Here is a 19685-nt window from a genome sequence, read left to right as displayed (position 1 = left end):
TGGTAGCTGATGTTGGATAGAGAACAGACGGCTATGGATAACCCAAAGTTCCGAAACCATCATTGACGATACATAACTCACAACACTCGACGAATAGCAACATTGCCTATATTGCATCCTCCCTCGCCTCGGCATTCAGCTTCTTTTCGCGCTCGGAGAACGCCTCTTTCAAGAGCAACAGATCGAATGGAGTAATTTCACCGGACCCTTCGGAAGTACCTGCTCTGTGGAGTTCCGCTTCCAACCACAGATCGCGCGAGTGCGCAGGCAACCCGCACATAGAATCGATATCCGCCTGCGGGAAGTACTATCCGTCATGCCAAGGAACGTATCACATACGGATGGCCGATGGAACCAACCTGATCGTTGATTCCGAGCGCCCGCAGTGCAGCACACACGCGCTCCACCGATTTCGGGGGATGTTTCGCGAGAAGGCCGACTATGGGATCGGCTGGGGTGCCCGGAGAAGACCGTCGGGCAACGCTCTTCGTGTTGCGTGCGCTGGAAGAGGCCAACGGGGACTCCGCCCAACGCTGATCGTGTCTATGGGTAGAAGTCGGAGGTCGCCCTGCGCCAGTTGAGGATGTCAATCCGGGCTTGTTCTCCTTTCCTCCAAGAATAAGTTGCTAAGGCGTTAGAACTGGTGCACGAACTGACCATGTTAAAATGTAGGTCCGAAGCCTTGCTTGGCCCAATAGGATCTTCATCGTCGGTATCGCAAGAAAGGTCGATGAATTCATCGTCTGTGTGCTGTTCACGCGCGGGAGCAACTCGACTGTAGGGATTGAGCATCCGCCACTCTGTTCGCTTCACATTGGAGCGGAGGTAATTGTCGATGTATTCTCGGAGCGGCCAAACGTTCTGGTAGCGTCTGAAGAGCGGATATTTATTGCACACCTTGCGGGAACGGGATTTGATTAGGTCTCGCACGGCAGGACTTGAGAGATTATGGAGATCACTCGAGGCCTTTTGTTACGCACCTTCTCCATCAATCGAAACACGACGGCAGGAGGCTGACGAGGTAACAACGCTCCCGGGACCAAATATCGCTGGATCATTCTTCGGATATGGTACTGGTGATAGGCATTTAGGAGCATTCTGCACGACAATCCACGTCTTGCCTACCTTCATATGGGACCACTCCTCTGTGCTGAGAGCGACAGGCCCCATCCTCTCGAGGAGCGGCCCATATCTTGGTCCTACCCGTGGCTTGATCAAGTGAGACATAGTAGTCAAGAGCCAAGCAAGGTCGAGTCAAAGCAAGGCAAGGGTAAGCCATCCAGCGGGGAGCTCAGATAGATGTGAGCATCGGTACGACGATCAAAAATGCGGCTGTATGTTGGTTCGATATCTTCTCTGCGTATCGCTTCGGCTTGACTCGCCCTGGGTCCGTCCGGATCGAAGCAAGGGGCTCTCATATCGCGTAGGCGGCGAACATGTATCACGAGGCGCTGCATGAGTTTAGCGCCCATATATGTGCGCAGCACTGTTCAGCGGTGAGTCACTCCAGACTTCGCCGCTGCCGTAGGAAGTGCGACGAGCGGATTCGTACTGACCACGAGACGTGGATTCCTGCGCGGATGCTCCCGTTGGCCGACCCTTTACCTTGTAAGGAAGCCCGCAGTACTAGATGCTATCGCTTGACTTCAACGCCGCGAGATATCTTCTCGGAGGGCTAGAAAGGCGAGGCCCTGGTGAGTTGTTGCATGTACGGATGCCGTACGAAGTGATGCAAGAATGGCGTGTCCAAATCCAAAGGGATCTGTTAGGTCTAACGTGCGTTCCATATACATCTCGCCCGAATTCTTCAAGTTTCTTGATTCAGCGATGAAGAATCCGACTTGTCCGCGTCCGTGCACGACTCCACGTACATGTACTCCCCATCGAACACCAGCCAGGTGTTATAGTCCCATTTCCATCTCCTCGTCCTCCGCCTAAATTGGGACCCGATATCGCGGAATGTGATAGTTTCCGGCAATGTCCCCCTCGCCTCGTACAGTTCTTTCGCCAGGCTCGCACAATGCAGGAGGAGACCGTCTTCCAGCGGATGGCCTCCGAATTCAAAGCTGATCTCCTCCAAACAGGGATGCTTGAAGACTTCTGCCAGAACCTCAAACACGGGCTCCATAGACGGCCGGTTCGCGTTTTCGCGACCGTACCAGAAATCGTGATTGAGCGTGATGTGGGCGCATATGACAAGATCGAGCCGCATTTGTCGGACGACGGGGACGAGGACAGTGGAAGTCCCAGCGAATCGAAACAGTTGGTCGTCATCGTCCTTGGACGCCCTTTCGTCGTTACCCTCAGTCGGATATGCAGAAAACGTGCAGTTATGGTGATGGAAGCTGAATACCACGCAACGTGGAGATGCCCCATCGTCCCAACGCGAGTGTCGACATCCGAGAAGAGTTTCAACGGAACTGGGATCCGGGCGATCTTCCGGAAGTTGGAACTTGACCGACAGCGCAGCCAGAGCAGGGCACCGAATATGGCGCAGCGAATCACAGATCTGCTGCTTCCATCCATCAAGTTCGAGAGTGTGCAACTTGGTCAACACGGCGGCGCTTGAGCGTGTCGTGTCCTCCACGGAAGTGGAGTCCCATTGATCTCGGAGCGCGCGTTTCTGGTGTAGGACGAGTTTCTGCAAGGCGGGCATCTCTTGTAAGGCCCTCACCAGCTGGAATCCGCGTGGATACATGTCTGAGGATATAGCGCGCAGCTCGAGAGATGTTAGACCTTGAACCAAGGTGGGAACGCGTAGCGTGTTCCAGCTGATCCCTACGTCTCGTAAGGAAAGGTGGCGTAGTCGAGGCGCGGACAGTGCCAGAAACTTTGGGGGGAGCGCTACCGGACCAGCATGCGTGAAGTATGCAGTGCCGTCTATCGAGCACGTGTCGAGGTGCGGGGCGGGCCAGACTAGCAGAGGAAGTTCGTAGAATCTGTCCGTTTTGGGGTTTTTGCGACCAGGAGACAGGTCGAGGGTCCGGATGCGATACAGCTGCGAGCAAGCAGCTTGCACCGCCGACTCAGGGGGCCTCTTCCATGCGTTGGTGCCATCACTTTTGTCGAGGAAGAACAGTTCATGCTTCTTCGATCGCGACAAGAACAGCTCGGTGAGCTCTCCCGTGCTACGGGGAATGAGCGTCCAAAGGCTCGCGCAATCAAGCGCGACGTCCCGCCAGCGACCGCATACCTGGGAGAAGGCATGGCTGGTAGGGAATGAAAACGGCTTTGCTAGGTCGGCTACGCTGTAGCGGAAGATGATGGAGAGCACGTCCGTGGAAAGCCGAGAGACAGGCACCAGTTCGTTGCGCCTTCTACGAAGAGGGACCAGCCTCCTGACCAGTTTTTCGATTTCGTGGTCAATCTGTAGCACTTCCTCTTCATGACCGGGCAGCGTTTGTACGTGGCTATCCCGAGAAGGTGGGTTTAATGCCGGTCTGCAGATTCTCCAAGGATATGAGTTTCAAGCTATCCAAATAATTTGCCGAGAATCTCACGTGTGTTTGGCCTTTTTCATGGGCGTGGACCCAACTTGAGACAACGGTTCCACCAAGATGAAGCCAGGCGATTGCGCCACGTTGGACGTGGCAGAGGGCAGCGTCCCGAAACAATCACGGACTGTCACGACCACGTGAGCGCGTATGGTGACGAGGACTCCTTCCTCTCCTCCTTCGCGAGCGGTGGACACGGATCCGGCGCTGATAATCTGTCCTCGCATACTATGCATCAGCGTCAATGGGAGCTCAGGGATTTGCAGTGTTCAGAAATACGATGCGAGGAGGGGCATGGACGCCAACTCGGCAGGCGAGAAGCTTCTCCGATGAAGCTGTTCAGAGTAGCGCACACCTCGTCCAACGATGTCGACAGTAACCAACCACAGAAGACCGGGCACGGAGCAGCCACGGGAGGACACAAGGACATCACGGTCATTTTCGTAACCTATCTGGAGGCGAGCGCTACCCATCACAGCGTCGCGTACAAAACAAAAAAAGCTATTTAGATACATATATGCTACATCGATGTATGTACATACATGCAACGAATCCTCGCGTGACGTTCGCAGGTCATAACCAAACCCTCGCATCGATGCCTTATACCGAGGACAAGCCAACTCCGAGCCAAAAAGAAACAAAACACAAAACACAACCCTCCATCCATCCATCACCCCCGCACACCGCGACTCGACGCCCACCCCAGCGCCGCCAACCCGCTCATAACGCCGACCCACAGCCCCGGGCCCGGGCCCGCACCGACCGACGCCGCATACACCGCGCTCGCGAACGCGGGCGCGCCCGCGCGCGCGAGGCACTGCGCGACCTGCGCGAGCCCGTTCGCGCGCCCGAGCGCGGAGGGCGCGGCGTGCGCTTTCACGAGGACCATGTTCACCCTGCGTCACGGGGCGGTCAATATCGGCGTGGTGGAGACGTTGGGGAAGGAAGGGGGGGAGGGGATGTGCTTACGAGTAGGCGAGGCAGCCGACGCGCGAGAGGAGGAGCACGAGCCCGAGCCCGAGCCACAGCAGCGCGCCCGCGTGCGCGTCCCTCTCTTCTGCGCCTGCATAACGGATAGATATATATCCATAAGGGGGGGCGTTTTATGTTCAGGGTCCCCATTCCGGAGAGTCATGAGCCCGATCGGAAACGCACCTCCGACGACCCGTCGAAGCACAGGCAGCCCGACGAACGTGAGCGGCCACACGGCTAGACAGGTTCGGTACAGCCGCGCGTTGTCGCACCGGCGCAGCAGGACGGGCATCGCGAGCAGCTGGAGCGCGATCGACCCCGCGCCGGCAAACGAGAGCGCGTACCCGATCTTCGACGCCTACGTCAAGATATCGCATTCAACAACCCATAATCGCCGTTACGGTAGGAAAAGCCGGGGCGGGGAGGGGGGATAAAACAAAAAAGGGGGGAAGACTGACGTTGAAGCCGAGTCCGCCGGACTGCAAGGGGGTGTAACAGAAGAGGACGAAAACGACGTCGAAGGCTGTCGCTGCGAACGAGAGCGCGGCGCCGGATAAGCAGAGCGCGCGGAGGGCGGGGATACCGAGCAGGGACCATGCCGAGGGCGGCTTCGCAGCTCGATCTTCTGGACCGCCGGGGAATCCGTGCGGAGCGGAGGACGCGGGCGGGGGAGAAGGGGGCGCCACGGCGCCATAGGCTCTCCCCGGGTTGAGCTTGACCTTTCGTAAAGCGGATGGAGCCGGTCGGCGTTTACTCGGGAGAGTCTGGAAGGGCACGATCAGCCCACGCATTTTCCCTGTGAGGCGAAGAGAGTGGATGAGGATACCTCTTCGAGCCAGTACCAGCCCAAGCAGACGGCGAGAAGCGAGATCGCGCCCGCCGCGAGGCAGGGGAGGAAGTACGGGTACGTGAGCAGGAACGGGACGTATGACTTCAGGAACGGGGATCGACCCGCATTGGAGGCCATATTGGACAGTGAGCCTCCGATGAGGGGTCTGTGGATGGAGCGAGGTTTGGTTAGCGGCGATGCTTCGAAGAAGAAGGGCGAGGGGGAGAAGAGCCGCCGTCTAGTGTTGGGGCGGTTTATTTCGTCGTGCACGACTTACCCGATGATCACGCCGAGAGGCCAGAAGAGGTGGAATATCGGGAACGCGGTCGCCTGGTTCGAGCTGTCGGTCATCTCGCCGAGGACGGACTGGATGACGGCTGTGATGCCTGAGCATATGCCGCCTGTGCAGCAACGCGACGATGTCAGCGCATATAGTCGTGAACGTGCGGGCTTATAAGGTTCGGGAAAGCGGGAGAAGCGGCGGGGAGATGGGGGCTCACCGAGGCAGCGGGCGAGAAGAAGGCCGCTCAAGCTGCGGGAGAGGCTGAACAGGACCGTCGCGAGTCCTGCGCCCAGCGTCCCGATGAACAGGACAGGCCTCCGACCGACGCGGTCGGAAAGGGCGGCCCACTGGTAGATCGAGCAGAGCTCGGCGATGGCGTAGGCGCTTTCCTGACGAGACAAGGAAAGAAATCAAGGATAGGTTAGCATGTATGCGGGAGGGGAGTGCATGTATGCGCACGTACCACCATGCCGCTGTAAAAGACGATTTTGGACGTGTCCTGGGTGAGCTGCAGCGACTCGATCATCTCGTTGATGAAGGGGAAGATGACCGTGAACGCGATGGGGTCCACGAGCCGGATCGCACAGAGCGCCGCGAGAGACCGCTTGGGCAGCGGAGTGGGCGATGGGCCGAGGAGAGGCGTTTCGCCGTCGTTCAGGTGGTGGTCGTCCTGGCCGCCGGCCGACTCGAGGTCGGGCGGTACGCGTTCGAGGTCATTGCCGCCAAGAGTCTCGTCGCTACTCGTTCTAGCGAGGTGCATTCACCGGGCAGTGTAGGCTGGTATGGCTAGGGTGTCGTCAAGGAGGACGAAGAACAAGAACGAGAGGGTGAGTTCAGAACCTTGACCATCGTTATCAACCACGACGGCGGCCTGGACCCCAGTCCGTCGACATCCTTCGAGCGAACGATTGCCTCGAAGAAAATTCCGTGGCAGTGCGACGAAGGACGCGTGTTGACGTCACGCGTCGCCTGGGAGGCGTCGGTGATTGGCCAAGGGAGTTTACGCGCTCTTCCCGCGCTCGTGAAGCCGGGGTGCGACTCGACCGACCCCTTCCCCGTTTTCGACGCGACAACTCGGTTGCATTCCCTGCCCTGCGCCACTCCACCCGCCGCTGCTCCGTGTTATCCCAAAAGGAGACCGAGGACGACCATATCGGGAGTCAGACGCGACGTTTATATCGCTGGTGGCGGTGTCCGGCTACCCCACTTCGCGCTCCACCCTTCTCGCTTTGCCAGGCCAGCTGGCAGCAGGGGAGATCCTGTTGCTGCGGCTAACAACCGCTTGTGGCTCCCGCAACCGACGAACACGATGACGTTGCCGCTTCGTGGAGCTCAAATGCGTGGCCCCGGGGTTCGACGGGGGGTGATTCGCACATAATGTCTGCGCAGTCGTATATAATCCTCGCCCGTCGTCTCCAACGCCCACCTTATCCTCATCCACATCCACGCCACCTCCATCCCCTTGCACGACCCTCACGACTCTCAGCAGCAAACGCACGCACGACTCGCACCATGGTCACGCACTCGGAGAACAACGACGTCCGGCTTCAATCCGCCGCCGCGAGCGACGCGGTGCGCATCGAAGCGGCAAAGGCCGCCCAAGCCGTCGCGGGCATCATCGACGCCACCAAGGCGATCGACCTCGACAAGGTCGGCGCGGACGAGGCGAAGGTGCTCATGAGCGCGGAGCACAAGGCGCTCGGCTTCCGCCCGCCGCCCGACTCGCTCGCGGCGCAGGCGCAGGCCGCCGCCGCGCGACACCCCGACGCGCGCCTCGACGTCGACCCGGAGGTGCTGCGCGAGATTGCGCGCTCGGACGCGGCGAAGATCACGTCTGAGCGCGTGAGCACGTCGACGGGCGCGCAGCAAGCGAAGGCCGGGATCGACCTCGAGAAGGTTGGCGAAGGTATGCCACTCTTTTTTTTTTTTTGCAGCTATTTTTGAGCGACTTGTTGAATATACTGTCCTCCTTCAGGCGACGCCCGCGTCTTGATGTCCGCGGAACATAAAGCGCTTGGCTTCCGTCCACCTCCAGGTTCTATCGCCGCTGAAGCCCAAGCTGCAGCCGCCAAACACCCTGACAAGGCGCTCGGCCTCGAGAAGGAGAAGTTGGCCGAAATTGCGCGTCAAGACGCGCAGCGAATCGCGTACGTATCCCTTTCACGCGACCTAACACGCACATTTTTTATTCCTTACCCGCATTTGCCTGTAGAAAGGAGCGTGAGCCCGCAGCACCGACGTTGGGCGCCAACGTCGACCTTTCGCAAGTCGGCGCCAAAGAAGCCGCAGAGATAGAATCGGCCGAGCACAAAGCCCTTGGGTACCGTCCGCCCAAAGACTCGCTCGCCGCCGCAGCCAAATCCGCCGCCGCCGAGCACCCGACCGCGTCCGCCGGCCTACCCAAATCGCAGCTCGCAGAAGCCGCCCGCGAAGACGCGCTCCGCGTGCGCGACGAGCACGGACCCGCCATCGACGTCGAGGTGGAAGTCGCTCCGGCCGTCGCCGGCACGCCCGCGATAGAGACGGTCGCCGCGACGGGAGGCGTGGGTGGTGTCGGCCTGGACAGCGTCGGCGAGAAGGACGCGCGGACGATCCAGAGCGAGGAACACAAGGCGCTCGGCTACCGCCCCCCGCCCGGCTCGCTCGCCGCCGAAGCGCAATCCGCCGCCGCGAAGCACCCCGCGGCGAGCACCGGCCTGCCCGCGGAAGCACTGCGCGCCGTGGCCGACGTGGACGCGCTCGCGACCGAGCTCGAGCGCGCGCCGGGGCTGGAGAACGTTGGCGAGGACGACGCGCGGACGATCCAGAGCGCGGAGCACAAGGCGCTCGGGTACCGCCCGCCTCCGGGCACGCTCGCGGCCGAGGCGCAATCTGCGGCCGCGAAGCATCCCGATGCCCATATGGGCTTGCCGAAGGAGGAGCTGCAGGAGGCGGCGGTGGTGGACGCGGCGTTGACGGAGGCGGAGCGGGCGCTGGAGGGCGGTAACGTCGACACGAGCGTGGACTTGGATCACATTTCGAAGGAGGAGGCGAGGACGATTCAGAGCGCGGAGCAGCAGATTTTGGGGTATAGGCCGCCGAAGGGGTCGCTGGCGGCGGAGGCGCAGAGCGCGGTGGATAAGAAGGAGGCGTGAGCGCGTGAGCGGACGTGAAGGGACATGTAGAAGGAAGCATTTTCGTCAAGCAATTGTACTATATAGTGTTTGCATCGCAATCTGTTTTACGGAATGGACCCGGCATAGGGTATACGTCGTCGGCGAGCTCGATCACGCCTGTTCAGCCACCCGACTTGCGGCGTAGGCTCCCGCAGCACAGCGACCAGAAAGATGCACACCTTGCACCTTCAACTCCCAAATTGATCGAAGATCGCGTCGGGGTCGCGTACCGAGTCACTGGGGTGCGGCATGCGAACGGCGAGTGAGGACCCAGCTACACAAATACGATGCGGAAAGCCACGTACACGCGAGTCTTCCCAACAGACCTCTACTCCTACTTCTACTTGCTTCATGACAAATGATGGTGCATACGCTCACCAGCGCCGCGGCCCCGAGCGTCACCCAGCCAAACGCGACCGTCCGACCAGCTTTGAGTCGTGGGTGATCGTCGTTCTAGGACCTGCTGGTGTGGGCAAGTCGACGATCGTTTCCAACGTACGTTATCCACCCCGTTGCTTGTGATCAGCATCCGGTGAATCCTCAGGTTTGTCCTTCTAGTATGTCCGCGATTGTTTCTTAGGTGCCACCATCGCATGAACCGAATCGCGACCATTCGCGTATTGACTCACCACCCCCGCAACGTTATCTCGAGCAGACGTAAGTTGTTTCAAAGCGCGTACAGCTGGCAGCTGACTGGACCCATAGACGCACGATCCAGGGGCAGAGGACCGTGGAATCAACTGGAAGAAGATAACTGTGGATAGGATCTCATGTTTCGTTCAGGTGATCGACACAGCGGGACAAAGTACGAGAAAGGAACTCGACTTTGAGTGTTCAGAACAGCGGCTGACATACACTCTAAGATATGCCAGAGACGGAGAAGTGGATTCAGTACGTGGACCGTCTTTTGCCTTCAGGCAAGCCCGTGCTCATGAGTACTGACTGTTTCAGCCTTGGCCAGGCATTCATTCTCGTCTACGACGTCACCTCTCGCGTATCATTCGACGAGGTGCACAGGTTCCGGGAGCAAATACCGCGACCAACTCGGAAATTCTCTGCAGCCCGTATGCATCCTCGTCGGCAACAAGTGCGACCGTGCGTACGCCCGAGAAGTGTCGAAGGCAGAAGGGCAGCAGTTGGCGGAAAGTTGTCGGTGTCCCTTCGTGGAGGCATCCGCAAAGACGATGTATGGCGTCGATGAAGCTTTCCAGGGTGCCGTTCGGATCTTGCGCTCACAACCTGTGTTACGCTCAGAGTCTAAGGCCTCCTTCAAATCACGGTGGTCACTGAAGTCGAGAAGGAGCGATTGTATTCTCATGTGAGGGTCTGTGGTGCTTTTCCGCAGGGAGAGGATTCGGGTGTGGTCCAGGAATAGCTCACTTGATCGCCTTTGCGCTTTCCAGTCGTTACTCGTACATACGATGTTACGAGGAGCCGATTTACACGATACATATGAACGACCTATCGCTCGAAGAATTTCCGCAAACGCTGCCGCAGCCCTCGGCGTGAGTTCACCGCCTCCCAACGCCACGTGGGTACCGGCACTGTTGACGCCTGACAGTCGTCTGGTTGTTCGGAGCCTCCTGGTCCTCCGGTCCAAATTCCACGATATTGCAGGAGGTCGCCGCCGACAGCCGCCATTGACTTACGTTCAAGGAATACACCCCCCTCTGAGCCAGGCAACACACAGGCTTGGCAAAGTAACGGATGAATGGATGGCGCAGCTTCTCCCTTTCGGCCATCAGGCATCACCTCGTCAAGCGTCCGTGCTCTCGAAGTCCAAGGAGGTGCGGCATCCACGGGCTGAACAGGTTTCGCCTACGAGCTGCTCCGACTGCAGTGCATCTCCTTGCATTTATACCCGGCTTGTCTGAGGAGGCCCTCATTCTATCTCATCACGATGTCCTCCGCGATCACACTCAATTTTCCTAAGCGCGTGCGGATAGCTGGCGAGCAACTTACTGGGACCGTTGATATCAACGTCCTGAACGCGCAAGAAGAAGACATCGAGCATGTGAAGATTAAGTTCAGGGGCGCGGTTCAGACGTGCGCGTCCTCGACCTATGATACACCTGCCTTTACTCACGTGCAGTGGACAGGTATACCGAACGTAGCTCAGGTCAATCGACAAGTACATACCGTGCCAACATCCCTCTCATACGTGAAGACATCCCCCTATGGACGCGCGGTCAAGCGTTTCCAGCCCCAGGCAGCCATGTTTTGACCTTTCCATTCAAGTTCCAGCTTCCAACCGACCTCCCGCCTTCGTTCCACGCTCAACGCGTGAGCAAGCGCGCGAACGTCACGTACTTCATCGAGGTCGTCGGTGCCCGGGAGGGAATACTGCACTTAAACCGACGTGTCCGCGCGGTCATCGCCGTCATACCTGCGGGATGGCCGATGTATGTGCAGCTCCGCCAGGCCCTGATGGATGGACCACCGGACGGGTCCAATATCGGATGGAAGACGCATACCCTCTCGGACTCCATACGGACGGGAATATGGGGGGAGTACTCGCAGGTTACCGCAAACGTACGTAACTGTCCGGTCACCCTTTTTTTTCCATCGTCAAGGCTGATTTCATCTCGTAGCTGCGTTTACCAGACATCCCCGCTTTCCCTTTCGGAACGCCCATACGCGTCCACTTGGACGTCACCACCGTGACCAAACCACTGAAACCGTCGGACGTACCTGACGAAGGAGATGATAAGCCGTTGTTCCCCGCTCCTCCGATCGACCCTAGCTCGGTTACCCTCCGCGTCGATATGACGGCGAAAATGAAAAGCGGGCTCAGTCGGACCATCACGGACACGATCATCGACCACGGCGGTCCGATCGGCGGGTTTGGACTGCCAGGCCCGTATGGCCCTCACGTTCGATATTGGCAAGAAAAGCCGATATGGACGACCACGACGTTGGAGCCCAAGCGCAAGAAACTCTTCGGGCGAGAGAAAGAGGGCGAAGAGCGGCGGATCTGCACGCGTACGACGCACTTCGAGACGATCATCGACCTGAAGTGTTCTCCTTCGTTTCAAACCGACATCATCACGACGTCGGTGAGCTCGTTTCACGCATCCCGTGCCTGAACAGCTGGCTGAATCTTTTTTTGGCTTAGCATACACTCCATCTATGCGTCCCGTTCCCTGGTATCGGCAACGATCTGAAGTGCGACATTCCTATCAGTATCGTCTCGGGGGTTCCGCCTCCGTCGATTCCATCACCGGCAAATGTTCCACGTCCAGACACAAGGGAGCCGGACCGCCCCACTGAGGATGAAGACAGGCACGACTCACCACCGGACTTCGAGACGGCGCTGACGATGGACTTGCCTCCGTACGTGTTCATTTCACTGCATATACTAGCGAGCGAAAGGATTGATATGTTATGCTGAACAGTGCGTACTGGACGGCTGAGCACCATGATTTTGGCGCGGACGACAAGAGCTAGTGGACGGTAACCGCGATTCTTGCGGGTACCTTCGCAGTTATGCTCTTGCCCTCTTCAGCACATCTATCGGGAGTAGTTGCGGTTACTTTCGACCTGGCAAAAGCGGGTATCCACGCACGGGTGGCGAGATTCAATACTCCCGGGTGATCACTCTGGCATCTTGCGAAACAACGCCTTGCAAAGCCAGATATCCTTTGGCGCGGCTGATCAGTGATGGTGGTGTTTTGGTATTGGGTCAATGCCATGGTAACTGGTTGTATACCCCCAATTCTTCCCATCCAGGGAATCGGAGATTGCGTCCATAAGGGATAGAAAACGACTGGTTTTCTAAGTTCGAATCGAGCGTGAGACGGTGGTGGCTACGGCGCTTTGATCACAGTGTACACGTTCTCATCCGGAACACCCTTCGCTCCGCCCGCTCGTCGTTCAACTAGCCTTTGTGAACCTCCTCATCAAGTGCTAAGTAACACAGCAATGCATCACACGTTATCACACGTTACAGCATTGCACGCAAAATCCCGTGCGGCCCTGCCGCCCGACGGGTAGGCGCCTGGTAGACGCGACGAGCGCATCGTTCGCGCAGCCCCCGCTTACACCACCCATCATGATATTCGCATAATTCGCACGCCCGAAGACAAGGGTTCCACGCAATGGACAGGTCCTGGTTTGGCGATCAACGCCGACGCAGTCATGCAGTAGTTCTGCCCACCGTTTAATACGAGGTCGTCTCCGGGGGAGGTAGACACATCCATCGACCATGTCCTCCGCGATCTCCCTCAACTTCCCCCAGCGTTTGCACATCGCAGGAGAGGTGCTGTCCGGCTCCGTCAACCTCGATCTCGCGGCCGCGCAGGAGGATGACATCGAGAACATCATCGTCAAGTTCAGGGGTTCGATCCAGACGTGAGCTGTCGTCCTCCGAGCGTTGTCCCACGTCTCTTCGTCGCTGACATTGTGCTTGTCATGGACCAGTATGATTAGGCGTACGATCGGCCAGGAGACGAGAGTCTACCGCTCGAACACGTCCGTGCTCAACACGGACATACCTCTATGGCAGCGCGGCCAGCCTGGGAGCGGCACGATAACCCTCCCGTTCAACTTCCAGCTCCTGCCCAACCTCCCGCCGTCGTACCACGTCATGCGCTTCGACAAGCAGGGCACTATCACGTACTACCTCGAGGTCGTCGGCGAGAGGCCCGGCTTGCACTTCAACCGCCGCATTCGATCCGTCATCGCGCTCATACCCGGCGGATGGCCCGCGAACGTGCAGATACGTCAGGGCCTGCTCAGCGGCTGGGGCCCCAACATGCCGTGGAAGGCGCATACGCATATGGATTCCATACGCCAGGGTATATGGGGAGACCACTCGCAAGTCCGAGTTGAGGTAACGTTTTCCTCCGTGCCCCCCGTTAGATACTCTCGGGGCTGAGGCTACCTCATATACAGCTCCGCCTGCCGGACATCGCTGCCTTCCCGTACGGCACGCCCATCCCCGTCCGCCTCGACGTCGTGACGACCACCAAGCCGCTCAAGCAAGACGACATTCCGGACGAGAACGACGACAAGGCGCTCTTTCCCGCCCCGCCCACGGCTCCCGCCTTGATCACGTTCCGCGTCGACCGCCACACCCAGCTCGCCGCGAGACACGTCCTCGGCACCACGCGCGAGACGGTCTCGGACGAGTTCGACAACTTGGCCGGGTTCGGGGAGGACGACCCGAGCGGGGGCAGCGTGCGCTGCTGGCAGGACCCACCGATCTGGGCCGCGGCTCCGAAAGAGGAGCATCATCACCGCTCGCTCTTCCACCACCGCGACAAGGAGGGAGGGGACGAGAAGCGGGTCTGCACGCGCGCGACGCATTTCGAGACGGTCGTCCAGTTCACGTTTCCACCCAACTTCCAGACGGAGCACATCACGACGACGGTAGGGGACCCCCTTTCTCTCGGCATGGACGTTACTCTAGGTGATTGACGATGCGTTGTCTGATCAGCATACCTTGCATGTATGCGTCCCGTTCCCTGGCATCGGTAACGACTTGAAGCTCGATATACCCATCAACATCGTGTCCGGATACGTGCCGCAAACGCAGCCGATGCAGCAATATCAGCCAGCGGCCGCGATGAATCTGCCTCCGTACGTCATTCCACTATCTTCGCTCACCTAGTCGACAGATGGTAATCGGTTTTACGTATAGTGCGTACTGGTCTGCGGAGGACCACGAGTTCGACGAAAAGGATTAGAAGAAGATGCAACTCGGTGGTACCGCTTATCTGGTTGCGACCATCTATACGTCATTTCACTTCGAGGCCTACGGCTAGGACACCTGCAGGGATTAGTCAGGGTGGTTATAGTATACATTGAGTTATGCTTGCACAACTATAGATGCTATGAAAGCACAGATGGAAGTCGTTAAAGTATACACGGCAAGGTTATGAGTACAATTACATCAGTTGCTGAACTTACACGAACCCGCAGGCTGTTTGGTACGCCCCGCTTGAGAGACTTCTGACGGGAACGCGAGCAGTGACGAAATGCGAATTATGCGCCGGTGCTGGGACGACGCGGACCAAGAAATAGCTCCAGATGTTGGGTATGCCGCTGGGCGAGGGGCGAGAACTGTTGCATCTATCATAATCGCAGAGATCACAGCTGAAGCACATTCTGAAACCAAGAAAGGGACCGGAATCTCCTCACCAGGTCTGCTCGCCACGCCTGACCTTCCTTATCGGGAATTCTGCGAAAGCTGGCAGCTGAACTCGGTCTGCGGACCTCCGAATCCGGATCCGATTGCCATGCGACGGGGCCGTGTTTGTCCAGGCCTTCGATGGAGAGCGCCAGGCGGCGGAGCCTGGGCACGCTGCGACGGACCGTGGCCGCATAGCATTCGAAAGCGTCGACCGCGTCGGGATAACTGCTCGCGACCGCGGCTTCCCATCTCGATTTCGAGCACTGGACGTGCAGCAAGGCAACGTCCGTGTCCCGGAGGAGGTCAAGTTCTTGTACCTGATGACGTTCGGATCAGACCATGATCTAGGCCTGGGGAGAGATGTAACAGGGACATACCAGGGAGTCGTGATTCTTCTCCGCCAGTGTGTCGACGCACACGCATTTGAGGGTCGGAACAGCGTCGATCAGCTTGGAAAGGGTGTCCTTGGGCCATTCGAGTAACGGGGCGTCGAGCGATAACAGCGTCGGTGACAACTTCTCCATCGCCTCCACCAAGGCATCCGAGGACGGGACGGTGGTGAGGTGCAGCTCCTCGATATGGCCGAGGCCTCGGATTTGGGTAAATCCCTCCCAGCTCCCCTGGAAGACCATGAGCCAGGGGATCTGACTCGAATCCTGAGAAAGCTGTTGCTGTTGCAGATGTTCCTCGAGTTCGCTAGCCCTCGTCGGGTGATACCCTTCCACCGCCAGCTCGCGCAAATCAGGAAAGGCGCGACGGACGAGCGTCCAGTCGACCGACGTGTGCGGAAACTTGGCGCTGACGGAGAGCGACCTGACGTGCGGGAAAGTGGGAAGAGGTGAACAGGTCAAACACGAGAGGTCGATCGTGATTGCGGTCAGGGTGGAAGATAGGCAGGCGAGCTCGATTAGCGTGCGCGCGTCCGAGCTCGGGGTCCGGGGCGGGATCCAAGGGGTGCGCTCGTCGAGCCGCACGCGGCGCAGAGGCTGGCGCAGGCGGTGCAGAAGACGCAGCGCTGCTTCGCTGACGGACAGCGAGAGGGAAATCAGGTTGGGCATGCCGTGGACCAGTGCGTCGGCCAGGTAGAGCGCGTTCGTGAGCCAGGTGCCTTCTTCGAAGAGGTCGAGGTGGACGAGGTTGGGCGCGGAGCGCAGGATCCGCGCGAGCGCCTGGGTGTTGTGGTATATGTCGATGTCTTTGCTCCAGAAGTCACGCCGGACGTCGACCGTGAGCGACCGTATCGTATGCCGCCACCGCGCGCCGCCCGCGGAATGGATGAAGTCGTTGAAAGTGAGCAGCTTGCGGATGCCGTCGAGCTTAACGCGACGGTAGACGTAGGGAGACGCGAGGTCGTGCGCCGCATTGCATGTCGCTGCGAGGTTGCGCAGCTCAGGTTGACGGAGGAGGTCGAGGACGAGGTAGAGCGCGTCGTCGTTGAGGTCGAGGAGTTTCATCTTTGGCGAGAGGTGTGGATGGAGCCTCGTTTATGAGCTCGAAGGGGAGGTGGGTCGGATGACGATGACGGGCTCAGACGGCAAACGGGTCAAGCGCAGCGGAGATATTTGGCTTTGGGCGAGGGGTCTCGTCGCCGCCCCGACCGGTCAGCTGGAGCGCGCTCTCCTATCATGTGCCACTTGTACTGCCGCCATGAATCAAGCTTGGGCTGCGCTCGTTGGCGGATAACTATAGCAAAGCGTGATGTAACTGTTCAGATGTGGGGGAAGGATGACCAGAGGTAAAACCCTGACCTTGAATTAACTCTGAGTTTGTGTCCGTGACGGAGATGCATTGCGGACGAAGGCAGGAGCCTGCCTTCAGGGCAGGCCTTCATGGTGCATACTTCGGGACTGGCCGGATAGGGCGGCGGCATGGTTCCGAAAATCACGGACCATGTACTTTTCTTTTTCGGGCGATACACGGAGCGCACAGAAGAACTTGAAGCTAGCTATGAACGACTCCCACAGTGACCATAAATTCAACTGCTCAAATCCCTAAATGGATATACGGAGCCCAGCGCATCGGATCAGGGAAGGCCTGGCGAAATTGTTGAACGGCAGCATCGAGAGCGTAGGCTACGTCGTCCGGATCGAGATATTCGGACTCGCTGGCAAATATATCTCTGTATACTGACTTTGCAATAATAGGACCATCGACGTCTTGCATCGACCTGATCGTACGACCGGTTAGTTGAACGTTGGTTTATTCATTGGTTTTCGCGACACTGACCAAAGAGTAGCGATAACGCTTTTGAAGCCGGCGAACAACATGACGGCAGCGAGATGCACCGCTTGGTCAGGTTGATCCTTCATGCAACATTTAAATGGATCAATAACACTCGGTACAGGCAGCCGAAACCCACTTTGTCTCCTTTCGCAGTGCCGCAAGCGCTTAAGTACGCGAAAAACGCGTGCGGAAGGGGCATCGGCATCAATTTTTCGATTGTGAGCATCTCATCGCGCATCGCAAAACCGCTCTGAAGGGGATTTACGGGATCCTGGAAGCCGTGGCACGCCAAATGCAGGATCGTCGCATCGGGAAGCTTCTCTAGGAGTTCCGCTGCTCGTATTCCACCATTTCGATCCGTTGTGGCATCGTCGTGACGTAGGAGCGCCATCGCCGCACCGTCTGGTAGGGCAGAGATCACAGTGCTGATCTCCTCGCGCGCATACGGTAGTTCACCGAATTCCTCTCTGAAAGGTTCAGGCACCGCGGCAACCAAAGCCCGAACCTCCCGCTTTCTTACGGTTGTGAGCGACTCTCTCGCCCAAAGAAGAGCTCCGAGGGCTGGTGTGTACGATGACACCATATAATCGGAGCAGCAGTGGCCATCTGCACCAGCAGCATGGATAGGTAGATGTGCGAATCCCCCCGTCGGACACCACCATACACGAGGCCGAATTCGACCGGCTGATGGCTAGACGGGCTATATCAGGTTCTACGCTCTTATCCAGTAAATATGAGTACGTGCCTCGAGTTTCAACGCGTTGATCACTGGTTCCACTACGTTCACCCATATCCTTCGAAGAATGCCCTCAGCCTGCGCTCTCGAGGAACTACCCGGCGCCTTCTTCACTTTTATGTGCAGACGGTCTCTCATGAGCGATCGCGCTCTCTCCGCGGCTGACCGCCACGCGATGCCCGATTCGAGAATCCACGAGTCTGTAACTGCGCGAAGAGGAATGCTGGCAATATCGCCGGACGGTTTGAGGATGATCGCGTGACAGGCCAAGGAGCTGGAAACCAGGACCACGACGGGACCTCTCTCCGCGGCTTTGGACAACGTCGAGAACTCGTCGTGAAGCAAAAATCGTTCCAGACGCGGTAAGCGGCGCACCTCCCTCAGAAGCGATTCGAATCGTTCGCTTTGCTGCCTCCTGCGCGCTATCTGTGCTTCTATGGCTTGCTGGCTATGGACGGCATCCGCGTCTGGAACTCGTTCAAGCTGTCGAGCAAGAGATAACAATTGGACGTGCAGAGCTTCGGGGACGTCGTCGAACGGGCATCGTAAACGAAGGGTATGCGTCCAAAAGTTCACCCGTCCTTGCTCCAGAATCTCGAGCGCCTTCTCGGGGAGAGACATATTGAGCGCGTGTGATGCGCCACATAAAGCGACGCTCTGACCCTTGGCCAATGATTGTAAGCGGGAGTGCGGATAGAGACCAAAGAATGCGACTCGGGGAAGAAGTGCGACAACCCGGGTATATATGGTCAGAAGCTGTGATGGCACCGGGTGGGGGGAAGCATGAAGTTCTGGTTGGTACACTGCAATGGTTTCAAGAAACTGGGCGATATCGTTGATTCGTGAACGCACGTCCTTGGTATCGTCCGTCATGGCTTTCTCAAGGTACGTCAATGCTGTGGACAAATTTTGAAACGGCGTGCCATGCTCCATGTATAGTTCCGCAGCATCTAAAAGACACTGGTACCGCCCTCTATGACCTACAGGCACGGTCTTCAACAGTCCTTTGATTATATCTCGTGCTTGCACAACGTCAGCATTGCTGCAGGCGAGGCGAAACTTCGTCAGATGGCATGCAGCAAGGACGCGAAAGACTTCACGAGTTTCCACCCGGTGCGAGGATACATTCACAACAGATTCTATCTTGTCCGCAGCTCGATCGATGTCGGTGAGGTCCCTGTTGTGACGCCCGCGCAGGAGGAGTGCTCGCGCCAATCTTAGGACTGAATCGAGCTTGGACACGTGCCCCTCGGGCAAAGAGTCGTGCAACTTCTCCGCAAAGGATATGGCTTCTTTGAGATCGTTCACATCTCGGCGAGCTTCGAATCGCATAGTCAAACATGAGATCGCCGTTTTTGCGAATTCGTCGCTGTGTATATATGAGGGGGACAGAGCCGTCATAGCGTCGTGAACGAGGGAAAGTGCCGTGTTGAGATCTTCTACATCGTTTGCCTCCATGAAACGGTCCAGGAGCAGATTTGCCACCATACCGGCCGTTGCGTGTCGACCGATATCTTCCCGTGGAATCGTTTCCATGACCTGATGCCCTATTACAATCGCCTCTTCAAGATCGCGCGGGTCGCCGTTTCGCACAAACCTTCCGCGCAAAGCGTATATCAGCCTATTGCTCGCATAGCGGCGAGGATTGCCGTGGGGAAGTGCGCATCGAAAGGATTCTCGGCTGAGCTGGACAGATTCATCAAGCATGCGTCCGGAGTCTGAAGACTCGACCATGGATGCTCGGAGACGGAGCATGATGGCGATCGTTCCCAAAATATCGGCCCTGTCGTTTCCCCGAATGCAATCTTCCTCTAACGCGTGCCGGCCTATGGCGAGCGCATGTTCGTAATCCTCGGTAGC

At 58.1% G+C, this 19685-nt stretch overlaps 9 protein-coding genes across 9 annotated transcripts in view; 4 read left to right on the top strand and 5 right to left on the bottom strand.

The window, feature by feature from the left end:
• Positions 1-106: 106 nt before the first annotated feature.
• On the bottom strand, positions 107-1227 carry PUNSTDRAFT_137307 (uncharacterized protein; the record flags this gene model as incomplete). The annotated part of the gene is made up of 5 exons (XM_007386950.1): positions 107-307; positions 360-605; positions 658-861; positions 981-1073; positions 1126-1227. 5 exons carry the CDS (start codon positions 1225-1227, stop codon positions 107-109), a joined length of 846 nt encoding a protein of 281 aa, XP_007387012.1.
• A 2834-nt stretch (positions 1228-4061) lies between these two features.
• On the bottom strand, positions 4062-6775 carry PUNSTDRAFT_91424 (MFS general substrate transporter). Its single transcript, XM_007386949.1, has 8 exons — positions 6042-6775; positions 5796-5967; positions 5573-5696; positions 5293-5461; positions 4925-5230; positions 4650-4824; positions 4464-4557; positions 4062-4390 (listed from the first exon to the last, which is right to left on the bottom strand). The coding sequence occupies exons 1-8, from the start codon at positions 6336-6338 to the stop codon at positions 4165-4167; spliced, it is 1563 nt and encodes a 520-aa protein (XP_007387011.1). The 5' UTR covers positions 6339-6775; the 3' UTR covers positions 4062-4164.
• Positions 6776-7830: 1055 nt separating this feature from the next.
• PUNSTDRAFT_18942 (uncharacterized protein) lies at positions 7831-8538 on the top strand (the record flags this gene model as incomplete). Its single annotated transcript, XM_007386948.1, has 2 exons — positions 7831-8022; positions 8101-8538. Coding segments are annotated over 2 exons (630 nt in total), but the record flags the coding sequence as incomplete, so codon positions are not given.
• Positions 8539-8847: 309 nt separating this feature from the next.
• Positions 8848-10055, top strand: PUNSTDRAFT_145729 (P-loop containing nucleoside triphosphate hydrolase protein; the record flags this gene model as incomplete). The annotated part of the gene is made up of 6 exons (XM_007386947.1): positions 8848-9228; positions 9292-9315; positions 9439-9538; positions 9597-9624; positions 9685-9742; positions 9795-10055. Exons 1-6 carry the CDS (start codon positions 8983-8985, stop codon positions 10053-10055), a joined length of 717 nt encoding a protein of 238 aa, XP_007387009.1. The 5' UTR covers positions 8848-8982.
• A 572-nt stretch (positions 10056-10627) lies between these two features.
• On the top strand, positions 10628-12497 carry PUNSTDRAFT_54683 (uncharacterized protein). The gene is made up of 5 exons (XM_007386946.1): positions 10628-10779; positions 10833-11265; positions 11325-11789; positions 11849-12066; positions 12129-12497. Exons 1-5 carry the CDS (start codon positions 10634-10636, stop codon positions 12178-12180), a joined length of 1314 nt encoding a protein of 437 aa, XP_007387008.1. The 5' UTR covers positions 10628-10633; the 3' UTR covers positions 12181-12497.
• Positions 12498-12937: 440 nt separating this feature from the next.
• PUNSTDRAFT_115729 (uncharacterized protein) lies at positions 12938-14420 on the top strand (the record flags this gene model as incomplete). The annotated part of the gene is made up of 5 exons (XM_007386945.1): positions 12938-13083; positions 13153-13564; positions 13627-14103; positions 14171-14313; positions 14375-14420. The coding sequence occupies 5 exons, from the start codon at positions 12938-12940 to the stop codon at positions 14418-14420; spliced, it is 1224 nt and encodes a 407-aa protein (XP_007387007.1).
• A 298-nt stretch (positions 14421-14718) lies between these two features.
• On the bottom strand, positions 14719-16320 carry PUNSTDRAFT_115728 (uncharacterized protein; the record flags this gene model as incomplete). Its single annotated transcript, XM_007386944.1, has 3 exons — positions 14719-14805; positions 14875-15183; positions 15244-16320. The coding sequence occupies 3 exons, from the start codon at positions 16318-16320 to the stop codon at positions 14719-14721; spliced, it is 1473 nt and encodes a 490-aa protein (XP_007387006.1).
• Positions 16321-16849: 529 nt separating this feature from the next.
• On the bottom strand, positions 16850-17696 carry PUNSTDRAFT_74190 (uncharacterized protein; the record flags this gene model as incomplete). Its single annotated transcript, XM_007386943.1, has 3 exons — positions 16850-17033; positions 17087-17169; positions 17226-17696. Coding segments are annotated over 3 exons (738 nt in total), but the record flags the coding sequence as incomplete, so codon positions are not given.
• A 1290-nt stretch (positions 17697-18986) lies between these two features.
• Positions 18987-19685, bottom strand: part of PUNSTDRAFT_74244 (uncharacterized protein) — a gene marked incomplete at both ends in the record, with an annotated part of 1769 nt that continues 1070 nt past the window's right edge. The window contains one exon of the mRNA XM_007386942.1: positions 18987-19446. Coding sequence (XP_007387004.1) covers positions 18987-19446 — 460 coding nt within the window. The remainder of the gene's footprint in view (positions 19447-19685) is intronic.

Source organism: Punctularia strigosozonata (genome assembly GCF_000264995.1).
Source record: "Punctularia strigosozonata HHB-11173 SS5 unplaced genomic scaffold PUNSTscaffold_12, whole genome shotgun sequence".
In the NCBI taxonomy this organism is placed as follows: domain Eukaryota; kingdom Fungi; phylum Basidiomycota; class Agaricomycetes; order Corticiales; family Punctulariaceae; genus Punctularia; species Punctularia strigosozonata.
This window is presented reverse-complemented; position numbering and strand designations above follow the sequence as displayed.

What these genes read in the sequence shown, in the direction of transcription:
- PUNSTDRAFT_91424 (XM_007386949.1), bottom strand. Translation starts at nt 6,338, where the DNA reads ATGCACCTCGCTAGAACGAGTAGCGACGAGACTCTTGGCGGCAATGAC. An exon ending in GCTGGTACTGGCTCGAAGAG is followed by an intron (nt 5,231 to 5,292) that starts GTATCCTCATCC and finishes GTGCCCTTCCAG; the next exon opens with ACTCTCCCGAGTAAACGCCG. An exon ending in GCTTCGACGGGTCGTCGGAG is followed by an intron (nt 4,558 to 4,649) that starts GTGCGTTTCCGA and finishes TCCGTTATGCAG; the next exon opens with GCGCAGAAGAGAGGGACGCG.
- PUNSTDRAFT_54683 (XM_007386946.1), top strand. Translation starts at nt 10,634, where the DNA reads ATGTCCTCCGCGATCACACTCAATTTTCCTAAGCGCGTGCGGATAGCT. An exon ending in TTCAGGGGCGCGGTTCAGAC is followed by an intron (nt 10,780 to 10,832) that starts GTGCGCGTCCTC and finishes TGCAGTGGACAG; the next exon opens with GTATACCGAACGTAGCTCAG. An exon ending in CTGACGATGGACTTGCCTCC is followed by an intron (nt 12,067 to 12,128) that starts GTACGTGTTCAT and finishes TATGCTGAACAG; the next exon opens with TGCGTACTGGACGGCTGAGC.